The 18452-nt window shown below is 43.7% G+C and overlaps 1 protein-coding gene across 1 annotated transcript in view; it reads right to left on the bottom strand.

Moving 5' to 3' along the window:
- Positions 1 to 564: 564 nt before the first annotated feature.
- The window catches only part of COL4A6 (collagen type IV alpha 6 chain), a 108574-nt gene continuing 90686 nt past the window's right edge, over positions 565 to 18452 (bottom strand). Inside the window, exons 22-45 of the mRNA XM_084212883.1 lie at positions 18128 to 18307; positions 17364 to 17547; positions 16267 to 16338; positions 15772 to 15879; positions 14818 to 15039; positions 14419 to 14580; positions 12299 to 12469; positions 11521 to 11664; positions 11165 to 11290; positions 10670 to 10851; positions 10336 to 10399; positions 9777 to 9851; positions 9315 to 9422; positions 8504 to 8611; positions 8091 to 8162; positions 6695 to 6820; positions 6227 to 6343; positions 5888 to 6049; positions 4716 to 4814; positions 4296 to 4442; positions 3796 to 3912; positions 2936 to 3127; positions 2435 to 2721; positions 565 to 1857 (exon numbers count right to left, since the gene is read on the bottom strand). Of these exons, the coding sequence (XP_084069009.1) occupies positions 1597 to 1857; positions 2435 to 2721; positions 2936 to 3127; positions 3796 to 3912; positions 4296 to 4442; positions 4716 to 4814; positions 5888 to 6049; positions 6227 to 6343; positions 6695 to 6820; positions 8091 to 8162; positions 8504 to 8611; positions 9315 to 9422; positions 9777 to 9851; positions 10336 to 10399; positions 10670 to 10851; positions 11165 to 11290; positions 11521 to 11664; positions 12299 to 12469; positions 14419 to 14580; positions 14818 to 15039; positions 15772 to 15879; positions 16267 to 16338; positions 17364 to 17547; positions 18128 to 18307 (3486 nt within the window). The 3' untranslated portion in view covers positions 565 to 1596. The remainder of the gene's footprint in view (positions 1858 to 2434; positions 2722 to 2935; positions 3128 to 3795; positions 3913 to 4295; positions 4443 to 4715; positions 4815 to 5887; positions 6050 to 6226; positions 6344 to 6694; positions 6821 to 8090; positions 8163 to 8503; positions 8612 to 9314; positions 9423 to 9776; positions 9852 to 10335; positions 10400 to 10669; positions 10852 to 11164; positions 11291 to 11520; positions 11665 to 12298; positions 12470 to 14418; positions 14581 to 14817; positions 15040 to 15771; positions 15880 to 16266; positions 16339 to 17363; positions 17548 to 18127; positions 18308 to 18452) is intronic.

Genomic DNA, 18452 nt, shown 5'->3' with positions numbered 1-18452 from the left:
ACAGCTAGGAAGTAGACTGGATATCCTGCAGGAATAGACTGCTGCTCAGGAGCGTTAAAATGCCTTAGAGATACTTGCAAAATACATCCAAAGCAGTTGCTGATCTTTCACAATCCTCTCACAATAAGTGAGATGAAAGACTACATTGTTCCTCAACTTCCCTGTTCATCTCTAGTGTGGTTTAACTCCAGGACTTGGAGAGCTCTGACCTCCATCTGTGAAGATAATAATGTGTTATGCAAGTAATACTTTCATCTTTCCTGATTATTATCTGCTTAAAATGTCTCAGTTGTGCATTAATAATAATTTTCTGAATAATTTTATCCTAAAGATTTTTAAGCCAAGGTGACAGTGTATTTGCAAGGCACTCCTTTGAAATGTCCTGGAATGTCAATAGACAAGGATTTCACACACTTCACTCCAGAGAGGTTAATGGTAATAACTTTAGTCCTACTGAATGAATTCATTATAGGCATAAGCGTACCTTTGTCATGGGTTTCCCCTAAAATATACAAGGAAAATCCAATTAGCGGCATTTCTCTTTAATTACGCCCTGAAGGAAAGTTAACAGTGCATACAGTAGAGATACAATTTTTTTAAACTTACAGCAATAAAGCCCAGAGGAAGCAGTATACAAAACATGGTGACTGCAGGAGTAAAAAATGTACATCCCATAGCTGCTTACTCCTGTATCTGCATAAGCTTGCATGCCATCTAGTAAAGGCTCTACTTTTCAAACACACACAGCTTGAATAATAAGCTTGAAAATAAGTGTGCCAAAGCTGCCTCAGAAAGGAAATTTATGTTCATAGTAATAAATGTTGGCTAATAAAGTATGGCTGCATATCAGTGTCTGCAAGGAGATAAGCACAGACCTTGAAGCCAACGGACCTGGAATATATTTCAATAGAAAGCAACAAAAGAGGTGTTTTGGATTTATCTTCACATGAAAAATTGCATTAAGGTCAGCTGTGGATAGCAGGCTGGATTAGAACTGGTTACCTGTCACTGGAGGAAAGAATGTTCCATCTGTGTAATAAGCAAAGCAAATTACTCATTTTTCAATTTTTCTAAGAAAGTCCATTATCAACCATTAGTGCATAGTATTTCCAAGTCACCCAGCATATCCTGATCAATTTTAGCTGGTTCTGTGTTTCACAGGAGAATGAGTCTCCACTCCCTTACACTGGACCAAATACTGTTTGCAAAGGCACTAATTAAGCATAGCTTTGGCAAAGTCTCTCTGGGTGATGACTGGATGTGCCTTGGACAGAGGAGTGGTACGAGGTGTCAGCTGCTCTTCAGTCTGAGTAAGGAACTCACTGAGACTTTCTGAGGTAGCCATAAAGGAGGGGAAAAAAAACATCGAAGTAAAAACATAGCACCACATTTCATTTAAAAAATGGCTTCAGAACACTGGTCTTTCCCTCCTTTGCGCACAAATTCCTGGACTTGAAACTTGATTTCTGTAGAGTTCTGGCTGTCTTGATTCACCCATCAAACACACACAAAAGAGGTTTGTGAATTTACCCTTCTCCAGTCACTGATGTCTAATGTGGGGTAACAAAGACTCTTCCCATAACGGCACTTCTGCTACTACAAGTTCTTCATGCACACCTGGCAGCGGCTGACGCGAGTCCGAAGCTGCCCCGCTTTGAGAGTCTCTGAGGGAGGAGCACTGACAAACTGCTGCTCCTGCTCCACCGTGGTCAGCCAGAAGCTGTACTTGTTGGCAAAGTAGTGGCACGTTCCCCGAGCACCGTTGCACTCGATGAATGGAGTAGCTCGGAAATCCTCCAGGCAGGAGCCAGGGGAGACAAGGGACTGGCCTCCGCCTTCCGCCCCCGCCGCAGTGTGCTGAAATAAAGATGGCAAGTCCAGTGAGCCCAAAGGAGGTAAATGGGCAACCAAAATTATACCCTGGCTATGTGTTTCTGTCTCTCGAGTCAGGGCTAGAAGGCAAAGAGCAAAGGAACATACTTAGGCTGAATATGCAGGCCTGGAATAATGGAAAACCAGCTTTTCACTTGAAAGTTGGGAGAATTTGGAAACAATAATGCTGACATCGTGTTTTTCTAACAATCTTACACTAATAAGCTTCTAGGAGAGTGCACTGGAAAACTTTTTCCACTGAGAAAGAGGATTTAGTCAATACTGTAGCTGAATTACTGTTTCCACATTTAAAGGTTTGAAGAACAAACCTCTGTGGCAATACAGAACTTAGGCAGCAGTTTTACCACCAAAACTGATCAGGGCAGCTGGTAAACAGGGCAAACTCAGAGCCACTGCAACTAAGCTGATGGAGAAATGAACTGAGGCAAGAAGAGACAGGGTTCCAGGTTCCTGTAACTCACAGAACAGTCTCAGTGACCTCATTAGAGAGGAGAGATGGAAATATTTAAAGCTGCCTTTGCACCAGCAGTAGTGTCCTTACCATAAGGAAGGAGTATCCTATCCACAGGCTGCGCCAGCCCAGGGGACACTGTGGGATGGTGATGTCCTGGCTGTGCACAGCCACAGCCTGGGAAGGTGCTTCACACACAGAGCACCTGCTGATGTACTGTGGGATCTGGACGCTGTCCACGGGCATCATGGGGATGGGAGCAGTGGTGGAGAGCCAGTAGGACTTGTCATTTCGGCTGGCGTAGTAGCACACTTCATTGATGTTGCAGTAAATAAAAGGCATGGTGCTGAAGCGAGGTAAACATGAGCCAGCAAAACCTGGAAGAATCAGAGAAGCAGTCACACCAAGCAAAGACTCCAAGTCATACACACCAACATTTAGTGGTGAGGATGGCACGAGTGACACCGCTCCCAGTGCGGGTCTGGCCAAGCCACCTGCCACCAGCCCCACCACAGCCCTCTGCACTGCCACAGAGGATGGCTTTTTAAATGTTAATTTGTGTTCATTCTTGAGAGAATTCTCTCAACTCACCGAGATCCTGGTTGTGGGACTTCTCCTGCCCCTCCACGTACAACAAGCTGTAGCCATCCCAGAGCTTATTCATGCCGATGGGACACGGGGGGATCTGCTCTGACTGACTGTGCTTCACCAGCGTGTACCCCACGCCCACGCTGCGGCCGGGCATGCCCGGCAAGCCAAGGGGACCCGGCTTCCCGGCAGCACCTAGGAGACAGAGGAGGAATCACTCCTGCCAGGGCACAGGGTGGACATCAGCTGGCTCTGTACCCCACCTGGCATTGCTTATGGCACTCTTGTACAACGAGGACCCCAAGCTATAGGGTTGTTATATGAATTACTAGACTTAACAGCTCCAAAAGCAGTCATTTCACAGCACCACCCACCTATTCCCTTCCTCTTTTAGTTCTTCTTTGCCCAAGAACTCTGGTGCCAGTGTGTTAGGTATATCTCACAGTACAGTAGTTCTGAGGCTCTCAAAGCACCAACCAAAACCTAATTCATTCATTTTTGCTATAGCACTTTTCTTGATGATATTTCTCTTCTTTCTCACTGGGCCTTTCCTCTCCTGTCCAAGCCTCACAGCTATGGTTATTGTGAATATTTTATCACTCCTCTAGATCTTCAACATCATTCCCACATCCACAAAACATTAAATCCAAAAGGTGTTTAGAAATGCACCGACAGAAAGCACCATGACATCAACAAGGACATGTGACAGAACTTTCCTCACTGAATATTAAATTTCCTCCATTGCAGATACAAAACACAATACCACAGAAATCCCCTGGTTTTCCTAAGCAAACTGGCTGTAAACAAACACATTTCTACTGTTTGCTTCTTTTTGATCTGTGCTCCCCGAATCATAAAATTACCTTCAAATCCCTGTGGTCCTGGGGCACCTGAAAGTCCTGGATCCCCAGCCATGCCAGGGGTTCCAGGTAAGCCATCACGTCCTTTCAAACCAGGTCTTCCTGGCAAACCTTTTGGGCCTGAAATAAAATGCAATTATTAGTATCATTATTTCCTCATTTTTCCTCACACATTGCTTTGACTCCTGCAATCTTATTCCAGAAGGGAAATAAGATGTCAGCAGCCATGCCAAGAGCTCACTCTTCACCAGCTGTGGTTATAAACAGCCACCTCCAAAAGAGGCTTCACCTGATCTGGTTGTCTGTAAAAGGATTGAGAGGTGCATCTGAGAATCACACATGGTTAAAAATGCAGCATTATATTGATATATATTATATTTGTATGCATTTTGATGGAATTCTTTCCTTAATTAAAAAACCCTGTAAACATCCCTAATGCATTTGATAAAGTAGTGTTTTTCTCCAGAAGAACAGCATTTTGGTGATCTGAGTGTACTTTTTACCTGGTTTTCCAGCTGGGCCATGGAATCCAGGATCTCCATCAAAGCCAGGAACACCATCAATTCCTGGCAGACCAGGTAATCCTGCAGGGGCTGTGACTTCTTCTGGCTGTGGAGTTATTCCTGGAGCCCCTGGTCTGCCAGGGAGACCTGCACATGGGGCAAAGGATGTGTCAGTATCCCACAAAAACCATACAGCTTTGATGCTAATCCTGACAAAAAGGAGAAAAATGTGAAATTAGGACCACCTTTGTACATCAGCACTCAGGGTCTCGTAAAAAGTATGTCAAGCTCTTTCTTAATTGTTTCAGTCTACAAGAAATCAAGAATCTCCCAAATAAGTCCATTAAGGGAGCTTTGAAGTCATCCCCAGCCCAAACCAGGTGCAATAAATAACAGCTTTTTAAATCCTCCAGCACTCACCTCGAGGACCCATTTCACCTTTCAGCCCAGCATAACCAGGATCCCCTGGAGGCCCATCTTTACCTGGCATCCCCATTAGGCCAGGCTCACCTCTTGCACCTGCAAAGACACACAGCTAAGACTGGGCCTAAGCACTAATTCTGACCCACAGCTGTGGCTCTCACTGATGGCAGCAACAGCAGAGGGACTCCAAGAGGGGACCACAATCCTGAAGGCAGTCTCATTGTGTTATCATGAGTATGTACAGGGGGTATGAGGCAGTAAGTAGGACTGCAGCCCCTGCTAGGATGATTGGGAAGGCAGATCAGTTGAAAAGTACAATTACAATAGTTAGTTCTGCTATGAGGTTGGTTGTTGGGGGAAGGGCTATGTTTGTTAGGCTGGCAAGAAGTCATCAGGTGGCTATTAGTGGTAGCCCAATTTCACATCCACAATGCCTGGAGAGCCTCAAAACAAGAACTTCCACTGCTACCTAACTGTACTTTATTGAAAGTACCCTTCCCCTTCCTGGGGTAGCCCAAGGACACGGTTTGGAGAGTACACATCTTTACTATTAAATCCATCTCTGTGCACAGCACAGAGGGATGGGATCTGCCAGCCTACAAAGACAGCAGACAGCTGTTCATGTGACAGTGGTTCTCCATCCTGCCCTGGCTTTTGACTTGTGTGGTGTCTCTCAAACCTTGCTCCTGGAGTCCCTGTGTGCAGCTGCTCTTTGGCCTCCTTTCTACAGACCAGAGAGAGATCAACATGCTCCCTGCCTTAGCCCAGAACATCTCTGAACTCCTACAATCCTATTAGCCTCTTGCTGAGACCTAAATCCAGCACACTAATCCCTCTGAGCATACAGGACAGGTGGGATGAAACAGCAACTCCAGTCCTTGCCTAGAGAGCACAAGCAGATCAATAAGCACAGCAACATTGCAGGTGGATACCATCTACTCAGAAAAAATACAAAGATAAGTGGAAAAAAATAATTAGGGACACACTGAGAACACCTGGAGCTGGCCCCACTTTGCTGCTTTTGGAGTCAGTAGGTAAAATCTGCAGGAGCCAAAAGGAAAAACTGAGACCTCAAATTCCGCTGTTACACCTGAATGAGGAGGCCACACTAACCACCCAACAACCATTCCTACTGCTGCCAAACCAATCCCAGGTCCTTTCAAGGTTACCTTTGAATCCAGATGCTCCAGGGAGTCCAATTGGACCAGTGGGTCCCACATCACCCTTAATGCCTCTCAAGCCAAGAACACCAGGGAAACCTGGAGTGCCTGTGTCCCCTTGGTCAGAAGCTGGGCCAGGGGGCCCTCGTGGTCCTGGAGGACCTGGAAAACCTAGAGACAACAGAGTTAATTGGCAAAATCTACTTCTGGGGCAAAGTAAATTGTGGGGCTATCCCCAGCATTTCTTTCTGCATGGGGAAAGGCTGGAATCTCAGCCTCCCCAAGGCTGTGAGGTACTGAATGGTACCAGTGCCACCATGACAGAGCTTCCAAACCTTCCACACACACCTGAACTCCCATCAGTGCCTGGAACACCAGCATCTCCAGGTCTGCCCTGTATATCAGATGGAAGAGAAACTCCAGGTGTTCCTGGCAGGCCAGGCAGTCCCATAGGACCAGGGGGACCTGGAATAAGGAACACAAAGTGAGGGACAACAAAAGGTCTTCATGGATCTTCATAGATCCATTAACAAAAGCAGTGGCTGGGGAGCATTTATACTGAGGAGAACTAAAAGACATCTCACTACAGGAGGAGAAACAACACATACTGTGCTGTTCAAGAGTGATACAGATACTTTCAGAACAGTGCAACCAACTGTTTATCAAAATACACAGCAACATCACAGATTTCACATTTACCTGTCAAGCTTCTAACCACCTTGGAGGCTTCAGGAACTGTCTTTGGTAGTTCTGCTGACCATGCAACCCATTAACCTCAGCTGTAATACATCCTGCTTTCAGAACATCAGTATTTACCCATGTCTCCTGATGAGCCTTTTGGTCCAGGGAATCCTGCAGCCCCTCTTCCCAAGCCTGGAGAGCCTTCTTCACCCTTTGTACCTGGGAGACCTGCAGGCCCTTTCAGTCCAGCTTCACTCAGACCTAATTAAACATGGTTAACAAATATAAGAGAGCCCATTCAAATTGCCTAATAGCAGTCAAATTATTACACAAAATGAGTGGTGATTTAAAAACTAGCCATTTACTACTGTCTCTGCTGTTTTCAGTAGAGCAGCTGAAATTGGTGATTTGGTGCCTCACATGTTACTCTGACTGTGCAGAGTGAATTTAAACAATCTGTGAGATGCTGAGAGAAGAGCACATGACTGTTCTGGTCTCCCCACAAGCTCTTGCACAAGAATGGGAACACAGCAGTCCTGTGACAGGATCTGCTGCCAGCCTGTATGCTGTGTCTCTCACTAGGACACACGAGACTCAAGGTTCTGGTCTTTAAATAACCTTGTGGGCTTCATACTGCAGCTCAGGGAGGGAACTCAGTTTGCACAGACTGCTGCAGAATGCACACAGGCACAAGTGGTGCAGGACAGAGGCTCCTGGAAAAGCTGCAGGGAGATGTTCAGAATGCCACGCTAGAAAAAGTATACACTAAAAGCAGCTGTCTCAGGAAAATTGTGGAGGATCTATATGCCGCAAATCATTGCCTTCTGATAATGTTTTAAACAAAGAAAACACAGTTATTGTTTGAGTTGTACACATGAAGTCTATCCATTTTCATCCATAAAACAGCTGCTACAAATTTTAGCTGCTACTTTACAACATGACTGTAACTAAACAAGTCTTTTTGGTAAGATCTTTCTTCAAGTCTTTACTTTAGTAAAACCCTGTTTGCAACACAGAACTGCATTCCATTTCATATGATTCAAATATGAGAAAGTCCAGCAAAAGCTCCCTAAAAGCAGAATCTGGAAACAAATCAAAGAAATCAGCTTCTGATTTTATTGATGCCTTCCTTGAGCTCCATATAATGGAGGGCTCTGAAAAGCAGTACAGAAACATTTCACTGCTAAGTCCAATTCAAAGCAAGCATTTGGTGCTGCCCTGCTCAAATCAAACATCCATTATAAAGAGTTTTATGACTTCATTCTATTAGTTTTCCAGAAGTGACACAATCCTTCAGGAATCCAAGGAGAACCATCACCAGAAAAGCCTCTTTAACTTCTCAGGCTGCATCCTGTTCTTACTGGCATTGAAGAAGAGTTAATGCACATTCAATATCCTGAGGTTTTTCTTCAGGTCATAATTAAAGCCAGAACTGGGTGGAATAAGGGAATTTTGTGGGAAACATTGCTCTCATGGAGGAGCAGTTACCTACCTCCCTAGCTATCACACTTCCACTACACATTTCCTTTACCTGGTGTTCCAGGAGAGCCTTTTGTGCCAGGCAAGCCATTCAGACCATTTAAACCTGGAAATCCATGAAAGCCTGAGGAGACATTGGGAACACATAAGTGAGCACAGGGGAGCACAGTACGTAAAGCTGTAAATCTTCCTTCACACAAGTGCCCGTCACAGAAACTCTTCCCATTGCTCTCTCCAGTTTTGCCCTCCATGAAGACCCATTAGAGATTAAAGCCAAGTGAAAGCCCCTCCCTTTTCAGCCCTTGCTCTGCTCATTCCTAGCAGCTGGTGCCTGCACCAGGTTGCCAAGAGGGAGCCCTTTCCCACGCACAGCTGGCCCATCACACACTGCCTGCCTGAGACACTTGGCCAAAACTCTGCTTTTCTGGCCCAAATCCTCTTTCCATGTGCAGATTGCACATCTACCTTTAGGTCCCATTGTTCCACGAGCTCCAGGGAATCCAACAGATCCTGGCTGTCCTGGGGGTCCTGGTGGGCCTGGGGCTCCTCTCAGCCCAGCATTTCCAGAGATTCCTAAAAGCAAGCAGAAAAATATTCCGGTACTACACATCATGTCCAGGCTGAAACAGCTCACAGCTCCATCTTACAGCTTGTGCTCCTGCACTTAACTCATAAGATAGGTGAATAAATTACTATTTAAATAAAGCAAAATCAGATCCAAATCTCTCCTCATGCCTCCATTAGCATGGCATTTATAAAACTATTTTTGATTTTTTTAATCATAGCAGTGACATTCTTCATCATCCACTAAGTAACACATGAACAGTCCACACACAAAAAACTAATTGTTTTTTCAAATAAAACATTTCAATAACAACTTCCACTGTTCTCCAACCTTTGATCTTGATAACCATTTGGGAATCTACCTGCCAATTACCCCTCAAAAGACACTTGTAGCCATTCCTCTGGGTAGGTTTGGCTCTAGAGAGGGAACAGACAAAAATGTTGCAATGAAAGAGCTGTGAAGAAGCTACTAATGCTTGTATCTAATTCAGATCTTCCCTATTTACTAATGGGATTCCTTTGGGTTTCAGTATTGCAGATTTCACCATATTTGACCAGCAGGACACGGTGACACCTTACACTTCTGTCCAAGAAAATTCCCATTTTCTTGCCAAACTTCTTGTTTAATTCTCAGCTAAGACAGGCCAAACAGGGCTAAGGAAGCATCAAGGTGAGGTTGTCATAGTCACAACATGAGTGCTCAGCCCAGTACCTGCTGGTCCTTCTTGGCCAAGATCTCCTGGGTTGCCTTTGGGTCCATTCACCCCAGTGTTTCCTGGATAGCCTGGTTCACCCTTGAGTCCTTCTCTCCCTCTCTCTCCTAAAAAGATATAAACATACAAGTCAAACTGGAGGAAGGCATGAAGAGGGTGAGAAACATGGCATGCTGAGGTTACAGCATTTGTGTTTGCTCAGCCATCACCTGGGCCCGGGGCTGGACTCCCAGGGTGCCAATGCCAGTGCAAGTTCACTCCTCAAGAAGTGAAGTGAACCCAGCACTAGAACCAGGCTGGTCTCAGATGTGTTCATTATCATCCAGATTTGTGACCACCTGGATTGCAGACAGCACAAATCTCACTTTCAGGATTACAAAAATACCTAAATTTGGCAATGCCAACCTGTTTAGTCTCTAGAATTTTGTATTCTTGAAGTGAGCAACCAAGACCTACTTTACCTGGAAACCCTGGGTCTCCTCTCTCTCCTTTTGGTCCAGCAATGCCAGGAACACCAACAGACTCTCCCTGTTCACCTGGGAAAGGAAAAAAAGGCCATTCTGTCGTTGACTATGGACATCAGTTTCCAGGGCTTGTTTAAGAAAATAAACCTTGCTATATTTCAAATTCATGGTGCAAACAAAGACAATAGCAAATGATGCACCTGAGTCTTATAACCATCAATGGATGCAGATCCACTCATGCAAATGCACAAGACAGACATTTACAGGTAATTCCACAACATCCTTCATTTTTGACACAAGGAGATGAGAGAAGAGGGGGTTTTTTGCACTGTCCAACAGGTTTCACAGAGTGCTGTGGCCAAACTTTCAGAGAACCATAAAGTATTTAGGTTTGGTATAGGTCTTGTCTGAATGAAGCCTCTTACAAGGGGATATGTACTTGGAGCCAGTCACTGGAGAGCAATGGACACTTCCAGAACACTGCTTATTCCTCTGTGTCATTAATATTAGGACTGTGTATAATGAAATACCATATACACTGTGAAAGATTTTTTACCTTTTGGACCAGGAAGGCCAATAGGTCCTGGGAATCCAAGTGTTCCTGTGGTGCCATCTGAACCCTGAAAGAAACCAACCCAACCACAATTAATCTTGGTTTTTATTCTTGCTGTTTCAAGCTTGGGTCATGTGGAGTAACAGAACACAAAGTTGTAGGAAGAAATACTATGTAAAATGCCATTTAATGGTATGAGCCAAACAAAAGCAATCTGGAAGTTTTGTAAGGAAAAGTCCTGCCAGGTTCTGCTGCTGTGCTACAGAAGTACCTATTAGAACACAGGGTTTTGCAAAGAGCACCCAGAGAAGAAGATGATACTTAAGAAGTTATTTACCCTCTCTCCTGGCATTCCTGGAAATCCCATGATACCGTGTGCACCCTTCTGTCCTGGCAGGCCAGGCTGTCCAGGTGGACCAGGGAAGCCTGGGTCACCATGAAGACCTCTCTCTTTGCTTGGTGACCCAACTGGACCAGGGAGACCAGGCTGTCCACGGCTTCCTGGGATTCCTTTATCACCTGGGTAATACAGAAGAGTGGAATTTCATTCAATAATACACACATCCAGCTCATTTGGGTCAGCTGACCTGTTACACTAAACTCTCCTAAAGAGGAAGAAGGGATGGCATTAGATCTACAGAACAGAACTCCAAAGGAAAACTGTTTTCTTAAAACCCAGAACTGCCATATGCAAGTCTTGCTAGACTGGAAATGCAGAACTGAAAACAGTAACACTGCAGGCACTGCCAAAAGGATAGACCATGCTCCACTGGTAACAAGCCCAGATACTGAACAACTGATACTGGCAACTAACTGCAATGTTGTGAAATACCTCTAGGTCCTGGGAATCCTCCCAGTCCAGCCAATCCAGGATCTCCTTTGTCTCCTTTGATTTGCAGTATCTGTTCTGAAGTCCCAAGAACAGGAAGACCCGGTGGACCTATATCACCTCTGTCACCTGAAGAAATAAAAAAGTCAGGAAATCTTGCAAAATAATCTAGCAGAGAGAAACAGAACTTCCCTGTCTCCTGATGCAAATTCATTAGTACTCTTTGGTAAACAGGCCAAAGTATTGAAAAATAGAAGATTACAATATTTAGAAGAGTAATATCAGACACAGACATCTCAGAATTGCCTCCTAAGTCCCTCTGCTGCACAGCCACCAAAAGCCGTTCAGCTGTTTCTCACCTTTTTGACCTTGAAGTCCCACAACTCCTGGACTTCCTTTTCCTCCAGCTGTGCCAGGAGCTCCTTTAAACCCATTCACTCCAGGGACACCAGGCAGCCCTGGCATGCCAGGGAAACCAAGCAGGCCAGAAGAGCCTTTCTCACCTGCACAGAAATTTTGAGAATTAAAAAAGGAATATCAGTCTCTCCTGGTACACTGAACACCCACCCTGGGGCAGGGAGAGGCTGCCTGGGGCTGGCCAATCACCCAAATCTGGGCACAGGCACAGCACTGCCACTGTCTCCACTCACAATACTTTCAACCAGCACTTCTCAGGTCAACTTTGAGAGCCTGGTCCTGCTTCCAGTGCAGATCAAACATAATCAATTTGCAAGAGAACAACATGCAGTTCCACAGCTCTATTGCTTTGTGTTATTCTCCAGGTAACCAACTACTGTACTGGTGCTTAAAGATCACACAGTTTGCAAATTTTTACTTCCCATTTGATTTGTGCTTGACTCACTCCTTTCTATAAATTTCATTCACTGTTCATTTCTTCAATTTTCTTGTCTATTTTGATTTACACAAACCTTTGTCCACAAAGTCCTAAGACCTTTAAGATAGATTTTCTTAGGGACACGATTGACAATTAAATCCATAATTTGTAACTCAGCAGCAAAACAAACGCATCCCAACACTAGTTTGGGATTCATCCCATTCCAGCAAGTTGGGCCTAAAATCAGCACCAGCAAAGTTATTTTTTTGTGGGCCCAGCAATCTCAGGACTGAAACACTTACCTTTTGGCCCAGAGAAACCTGGATGTCCATCCTGACCAAAAGGTCCAGGTGGCCCTAAGAATCCTCTTTCCCCAGGAGATCCTGGAGCACCATCAAGACCTGGGAAGCCTTTCATGCCAGCAGGGCCTTGTGGTCCTACATCCCCAGCCACGCCTTTGACTCCAGGAGGTCCTGAATCAATACAAGAAAAAACTCAATCCAGGATATTGCACAGAACTAGGACAGTTTGTGGCAGCTCCCCAAGCTCTTTAAACACAGCATTGTTTTAATGACAAATGGACCTTATGGCACATGCAGCCTACTAGAAGGCATAAAGCTTAGAACTGCAAAAGCATTAGTCATCTAATAATGAAATACCTACAAGGAGGGTTACTGCCTACATCACTACACAACTGGCAAGAGTGAAACCCCTTATTTTGACCACCAGACACTGACCTACAATGCACAGTCTTACTTTCATCATCAGGGCAGCCAAGACAGAATGGGGAGCATCATTAATGGCAGCTTCTGCTCCCTACCCCATTGTCTGGGTGAACCAGAGATCAATCAGCTAGACAGGCTTATTTTCACACGTTCTTATTTTCACCCTGGGAGTTAACTCTACTTCTCAAGAGCCAATTGCTCACTACAGGAACAAGCTGACTGTGCTCTCACAAAACCAATACCATATGCACTATTTTGCCTCTAAATGTTTCTAGCTGAAGCTTTTAATGGTATACAATTTTAAACAAAGGCTCAAACCATTAAAAACAGAATGCTCAGATCCAAAGGAATGAAGAGAAGGAAAAATCAGATGGCTCCTGAAAAATTACCTTTGCTGCAGTTGCAGTCAATATTCGAGTTCTGTTACACTTAGGGCTTTGTGTAACAACCCAGCATTTTTTTAAGCAGATGAAAGAGCTGCCTTATTTAAGAAGACAAGGAAAACACACACACTTAAAATCTCTGTATTTTAATAACTTCCTTACAGGCTTGAGACTTTGTTACTGTCTGAGCATTCTCATTACAATGGTTCTTTGCCTCCTGCTTTGATTAGCAATGATAAGGGGTATCACCTATGGTCAATGCAATTCTTGTAGCATTAAAAGCTGGGTTGTTAGTCCATGAGCTTTTATGCTACACTGCATTTTCTCACCTTGACAGCCTATGTGAAGAACCCATAACCAAACAGTGTGACATCAGAAATGGAGAGTTGATGATAAATGGAATAGAAACATGGTGAAGGAAAAAACAGACAAAATATGTAAACAGAAAGAATAAGGCTACAAAAGAAATTAATGATTCAGGGAGACAACAGCTGCAAAAAAACTTAGTTATTTGGAGCTTATCATCCTAGTTATGGGAGGTTTTTAAAAACAGTTGAAGAAAAGTAAAATATGGCACACAGACCACAAATGTGAAACAATAGAGAGGCAGAAGGAATGCTAATATTAATTTTTTTTTAATTAAAAACCCCATAATTTTCATGTCAAGTGATGTTACTGCTTTCATTCATTTGTTGCCACTGTCCTTCAGCATTGTCATTCTACTATGTCAGAAGAGCACTTTTATGTCCCAGACCATCATCTACCAATTCCCAGGTCTCTCTTTGCTCGGTTCTCCAATCTTTCATATACTGTTATGAAACACTTCAGTCAGTACAGCTTTACAGATACCACTATACTCGAGTGGTGGGGATTTTTTCCTCTGAAGTGAAGGAAAATAAAGCTCTCTTCTGCCCCAGCAAAGAGAAAAACAGAGAAGAGAAGCGCTCGTCCTGAGAAAGCCAACAATTTTTCAATCTAAATCACATTTCAAACAACCTCACACAATAGCAATTAATGGCCATGATAATGGGAAATGAAGATTAGTCAATGATACAGCCAACATGTAAAAGCAAAGATGTTAAAAACTTCATGACATTTAAGATGCTTTCTTCTATCTTTCTGCTGTACTTCCTACAGTATTGGGGTAACATTTCCCAGGAATTGCCCAGCAGCCAGAGTCAATAGGCTCAAATTCTGCACTGTGATCCCTAACCACAGGTAGGAGCTCACTCTGAGCAATGTCAAACTTCTCCCACACTTCAAGACCACAGAGCTCAGCTCAGCTAGTTGTCTTCATTTGAAAACACCACATACCTGGTGCTCCTGTAAGGCCAGCTGACCCCAAGGGTCCTGGTTTTCCCTTAATGCCAAAAGGACCTCCAGGGCCAGGAGGACCCCGCAGTCCAGGGACACCCGAATATCCTGGCTGACCCTGTTCACCTTTAACACCCAAGAGGCCTGGTCTTCCATCCAGCCCTGGAAACAGAGAGATGGGAGGTTACAGAACAAATAAAGCAAAATTACCCCTTTTAATTAAAAAGTGAGTTTTGATAAAAGCCTTTGAGTTGTATTAGATTCTAATAGAAAACCAGCAAATCACCATCTATGAGCAGCTCAGAGGAGTTGCATTATCTTAAAGTGATTGGAAAGAGGAAGGGCCTTTGAAAGAAAAATAGTTTGATATTCCCAGATACAAGCAATATCAGTGCTTACCTTTTGGTCCTGGAAATCCAATATCACCTGTAAGCCCTTTATCACCTGGAAGTCCAGGTCGGCCACGCTCTCCCACAGTTCCACTCTCAGCACCAAATACATCTCCAAGGGCTCCTTTTATTCCAGCTAAGCCTGGAGCACCCATTTTCCCAGGCAAACCATCTGTTCCATCCAGTCCTGGAAGTCCTTGCGAGCCTTGCTCTCCTCGAGGTCCAGGGAAGCCTTAAAGAGAAGATCCATAAAAGTCACTCAACAGAAGGACAGAATATGGCTTCCAATAGCATCTCAAATATACATTTTAAAAAGTTCCATTAAAGAAAAAGTTGCTTGAAAAGTTGCAAATATTTCAGTACTGAATTAGGAACAATAACTGGTGATAGAAAGTGATGAAACTGTTGAAAGGTTTAGGTTTTTTGGCTTTTTTTTTTCAATAAAAGAATAGTGTAGAAATGTGTAGTTGCAGCTATATAAAACATTCCAAGCTTGGTATGTTAAGCAAAAGGACAAAACCCTTAACCCTCATCACCTTTGCTTCTTGGTCTTTCTTTACACAACCATCAGAAATGCCTATGGCTAAAATGCGTCCAAGCTGTGTGTACAGTGAGCCTTTACCAGAGAACCACAGGGCTTAAAATAAATGTTACACTAAATTTGTGGCTAACCTAAACTGGAACAAAGTATGTGACAATGGTCTCTGGAGAAACAAAGTGCTGACCTTTCTCCCAGCAGTGATACAGTGTTACAGGCAGGTGATAAACATGCTGAATATTTCCTTTGTTTTCTCCCAAGCTGCAATCACTTGCCTGCATTTGCAAGGAGCACAATGGAACACACTCGATGGAGCAATACGAATGTGTGAGGCAGAGGTGGCCAGGACGGTCAGATAACTCTTCTGATAAAGTATTGTACACATTGATCAGACAATAAAAAGAACTCCAGTAACTCCCCTCTTACCAGGTTCCCCTTGCAAGCCTATTATTCCTGGAGACCCTGGCTGTCCTTTAGAACCATGTAACCCAGGTTGGCCTGGAATGCCAGAGAAGCCTTTGCTGCCTTTGGGACCTAAGGGTAAAAATATATTAATTAATAATATCAACAAACAAATAGCAGAACACAAAAACACAGCACAGGAAAACAGGACGAACTATTTTCTGCAAAGCTGGTGCTGGATACAAAATTTAAGCTAAATAAAGTCTCAAAGCTACGGCCACACAGAAGCAGAAGGTTTGTGTTCAAGGCTACATGAAGGCTAAAAAATGGTGCAGTTAATATGATCCTCCATGGGATTTAGGCCTAGTCACTTTGGGAAAAAAAAGGACATTGTTCTGCCAGTTACCCCTCTGGAATAGCTATCACTTGGAGGAGGACTAATTGGGAGGTATTATCTTCTTTGACAAATGAGCGCTGTTTGGCAGTCAGTCAGTGCATTACATCATCCTGTGTCCCCACCTGGCAGTCCTGGAAAGCCGGGAGTCCCTGGGGGCCCATATGCTCCAGGAACTATGCAGGGCAAGGTGATACCTACAACAAAGAAACACCGAGGTTGTAGCATGACTCTGCCAGTTTAAGCCAATGGTACTGTATTATTGCCTTTATCTTAATTTTCTTATTAAATTGTAGTTCTGACTTGGGATCTCTCACTGGTTTGCTTTCAAACTAGTACAAAGTCACAGACTCTTTAAATGTTTTTTATCATTTTCACAATAAGGCCTTTCAATCTGGACAAATAAGGAATGATTATTTCTTCCATCCACACACATTTCTTTAATATTAGATGAAATTTACTACATCAAAGGATGTTATGTATTTAACGTATGCATTTTATTTCCTAGTATGGGAGGAAAGGTGCACTCACAAGTTTTCTTACACATCTCTGTGGAGGTGCAAACTGAACTGGCTAATGACTTACTCCCTCTCCCACATGTTCTGACTATAAATACTCTCCTACACAAAGGACTGTTCATTGTTCCCAAAGCCTTCATGTAGCACTCGTAAAAAGCTGGCTTCTGATGTACACTGCAGAATAAATGGAGATCACATCACGTACAGAGCATTTTACTTTTACTTATCTCACAATGCAACTTTAATTCAGTGGATTCTGTAGGAGAAAAATTACTGAACAAATATGTAAGCTTTCACAACTAGGAATTAGTAAAGCTTTTAGCATTTAGCATGTGACTTGAATTGGAAAAAAAAGCTTATGCAGACTGGTCCTGGGGGATATTAATGCTACATCAATACAATGGACATCTCCTCCCATAACAACAAGGCAGCATGACACTGCTGTGAGGTACTATCCCCATCCAGCACTATAATTTTTAAAAGTGTGAGATAGTTTGGTTAGTTCTGTGTAAAGTTCAGGTGAGCCTGAAAAGATACATAGAAACCACTGTAAATTACCCACAGACAAGTTTCAATTCTTTTGAAGAGCAGTCTTTAGCCTAATGCAATCTTCTGGCCAGGCCACAGGCACAGCAGTAAATTGAGTACCATTTCACTTGCAGTTTTACCCTTTTCAAAGTAAGAGCAGACCCAGCAATACCTACCTGGAGGGCCTGGAAGACCTGCTTGTCCTGGAAACCCATCCATTCCACTGTCACCTGGTGGTCCACGAACTCCACTAGGGCCTGGGTATCCAACACCAGGAGAACCAGGTTCTCCTCGATGGCCCTTGGAGCCAGGTAATCCTGGCAGACCCTTTTCACCTGGGAAACCCAGCCCACCATCTCCCTGTGCACAGCAAAGACAATTACAGCTCAAAGTCAAAGGGATGCAGAAAGAATGTCCACCACTATAATTTTTAAAAGTGTGAGATAGTTTGGTTGGTTCTGTGTAAAGTTCAGGTGAGCCTGAAAAGATACATAGAAACCACTGTAAATTACCCATCTTTATTTTAAAATGCAGCAAAACTTGGTGACTATTACAAAGAATATTTTATGTTGTATTTGCCAAAATGCAAATACTACAGATTCTGAAAGACATTTACTTTCTTTTTCATTGATAAGATTCTGGTGTGTTTTTTTTTTAATATTTCAAGATTTAACTTATAATTATGCCTACAATGTCTTTTGTCTTTTAGAACACAACACAGAACAGCATTAGGGTCTAGTGAAGTTTATCTTTTGACAGAGGCACTAGGAATGCCAATCATTAATCCTGACCAACACAAATTTGTGCTCAGGGACTGTGAGCTTTTTATGTATTCGAAGCTTTACCACAGGGCTAATCAGGACTAGTTTGCCAGGCTTGGCTGCTTTCTCTGCTCCTTATTCCAGTTCTGAAGCACTGCTACTAGTTAATCTGGACTTACTGGAGGGCCTGGTGGGCCTGGCAAGCCTGGAAGTCCATCCCTGCCCGGAGCTCCCGGGATGCCTGAAGGTCCTCTGGGTGCTGTCGCACCGCGGTCCCCACGGGCACCTTTGACCGTTGCATAGGATGGATCCCCTTTTTCTCCCTTAAGGCCTGGAAGTCCTTGCTGACCAGCTGAAGCCTACAGACCAATACATAAAGAAAGGGAATGTGCAGAGAAAAGGCTTTGCTTCTTAAAAATGTCATACAAGGACAGGACACTATGACCAATCAGAAAGAATCTCCAGAGGGTTTCCTATTGTGTACATTAACTTGGGAGGGAAAAG

The sequence above is a fragment of the Fringilla coelebs genome (assembly GCF_963513975.1).
Source record: "Fringilla coelebs genome assembly, chromosome: 11".
NCBI classification, from domain to species: Eukaryota; Metazoa; Chordata; class Aves; order Passeriformes; family Fringillidae; genus Fringilla; species Fringilla coelebs.
This window is presented reverse-complemented; position numbering and strand designations above follow the sequence as displayed.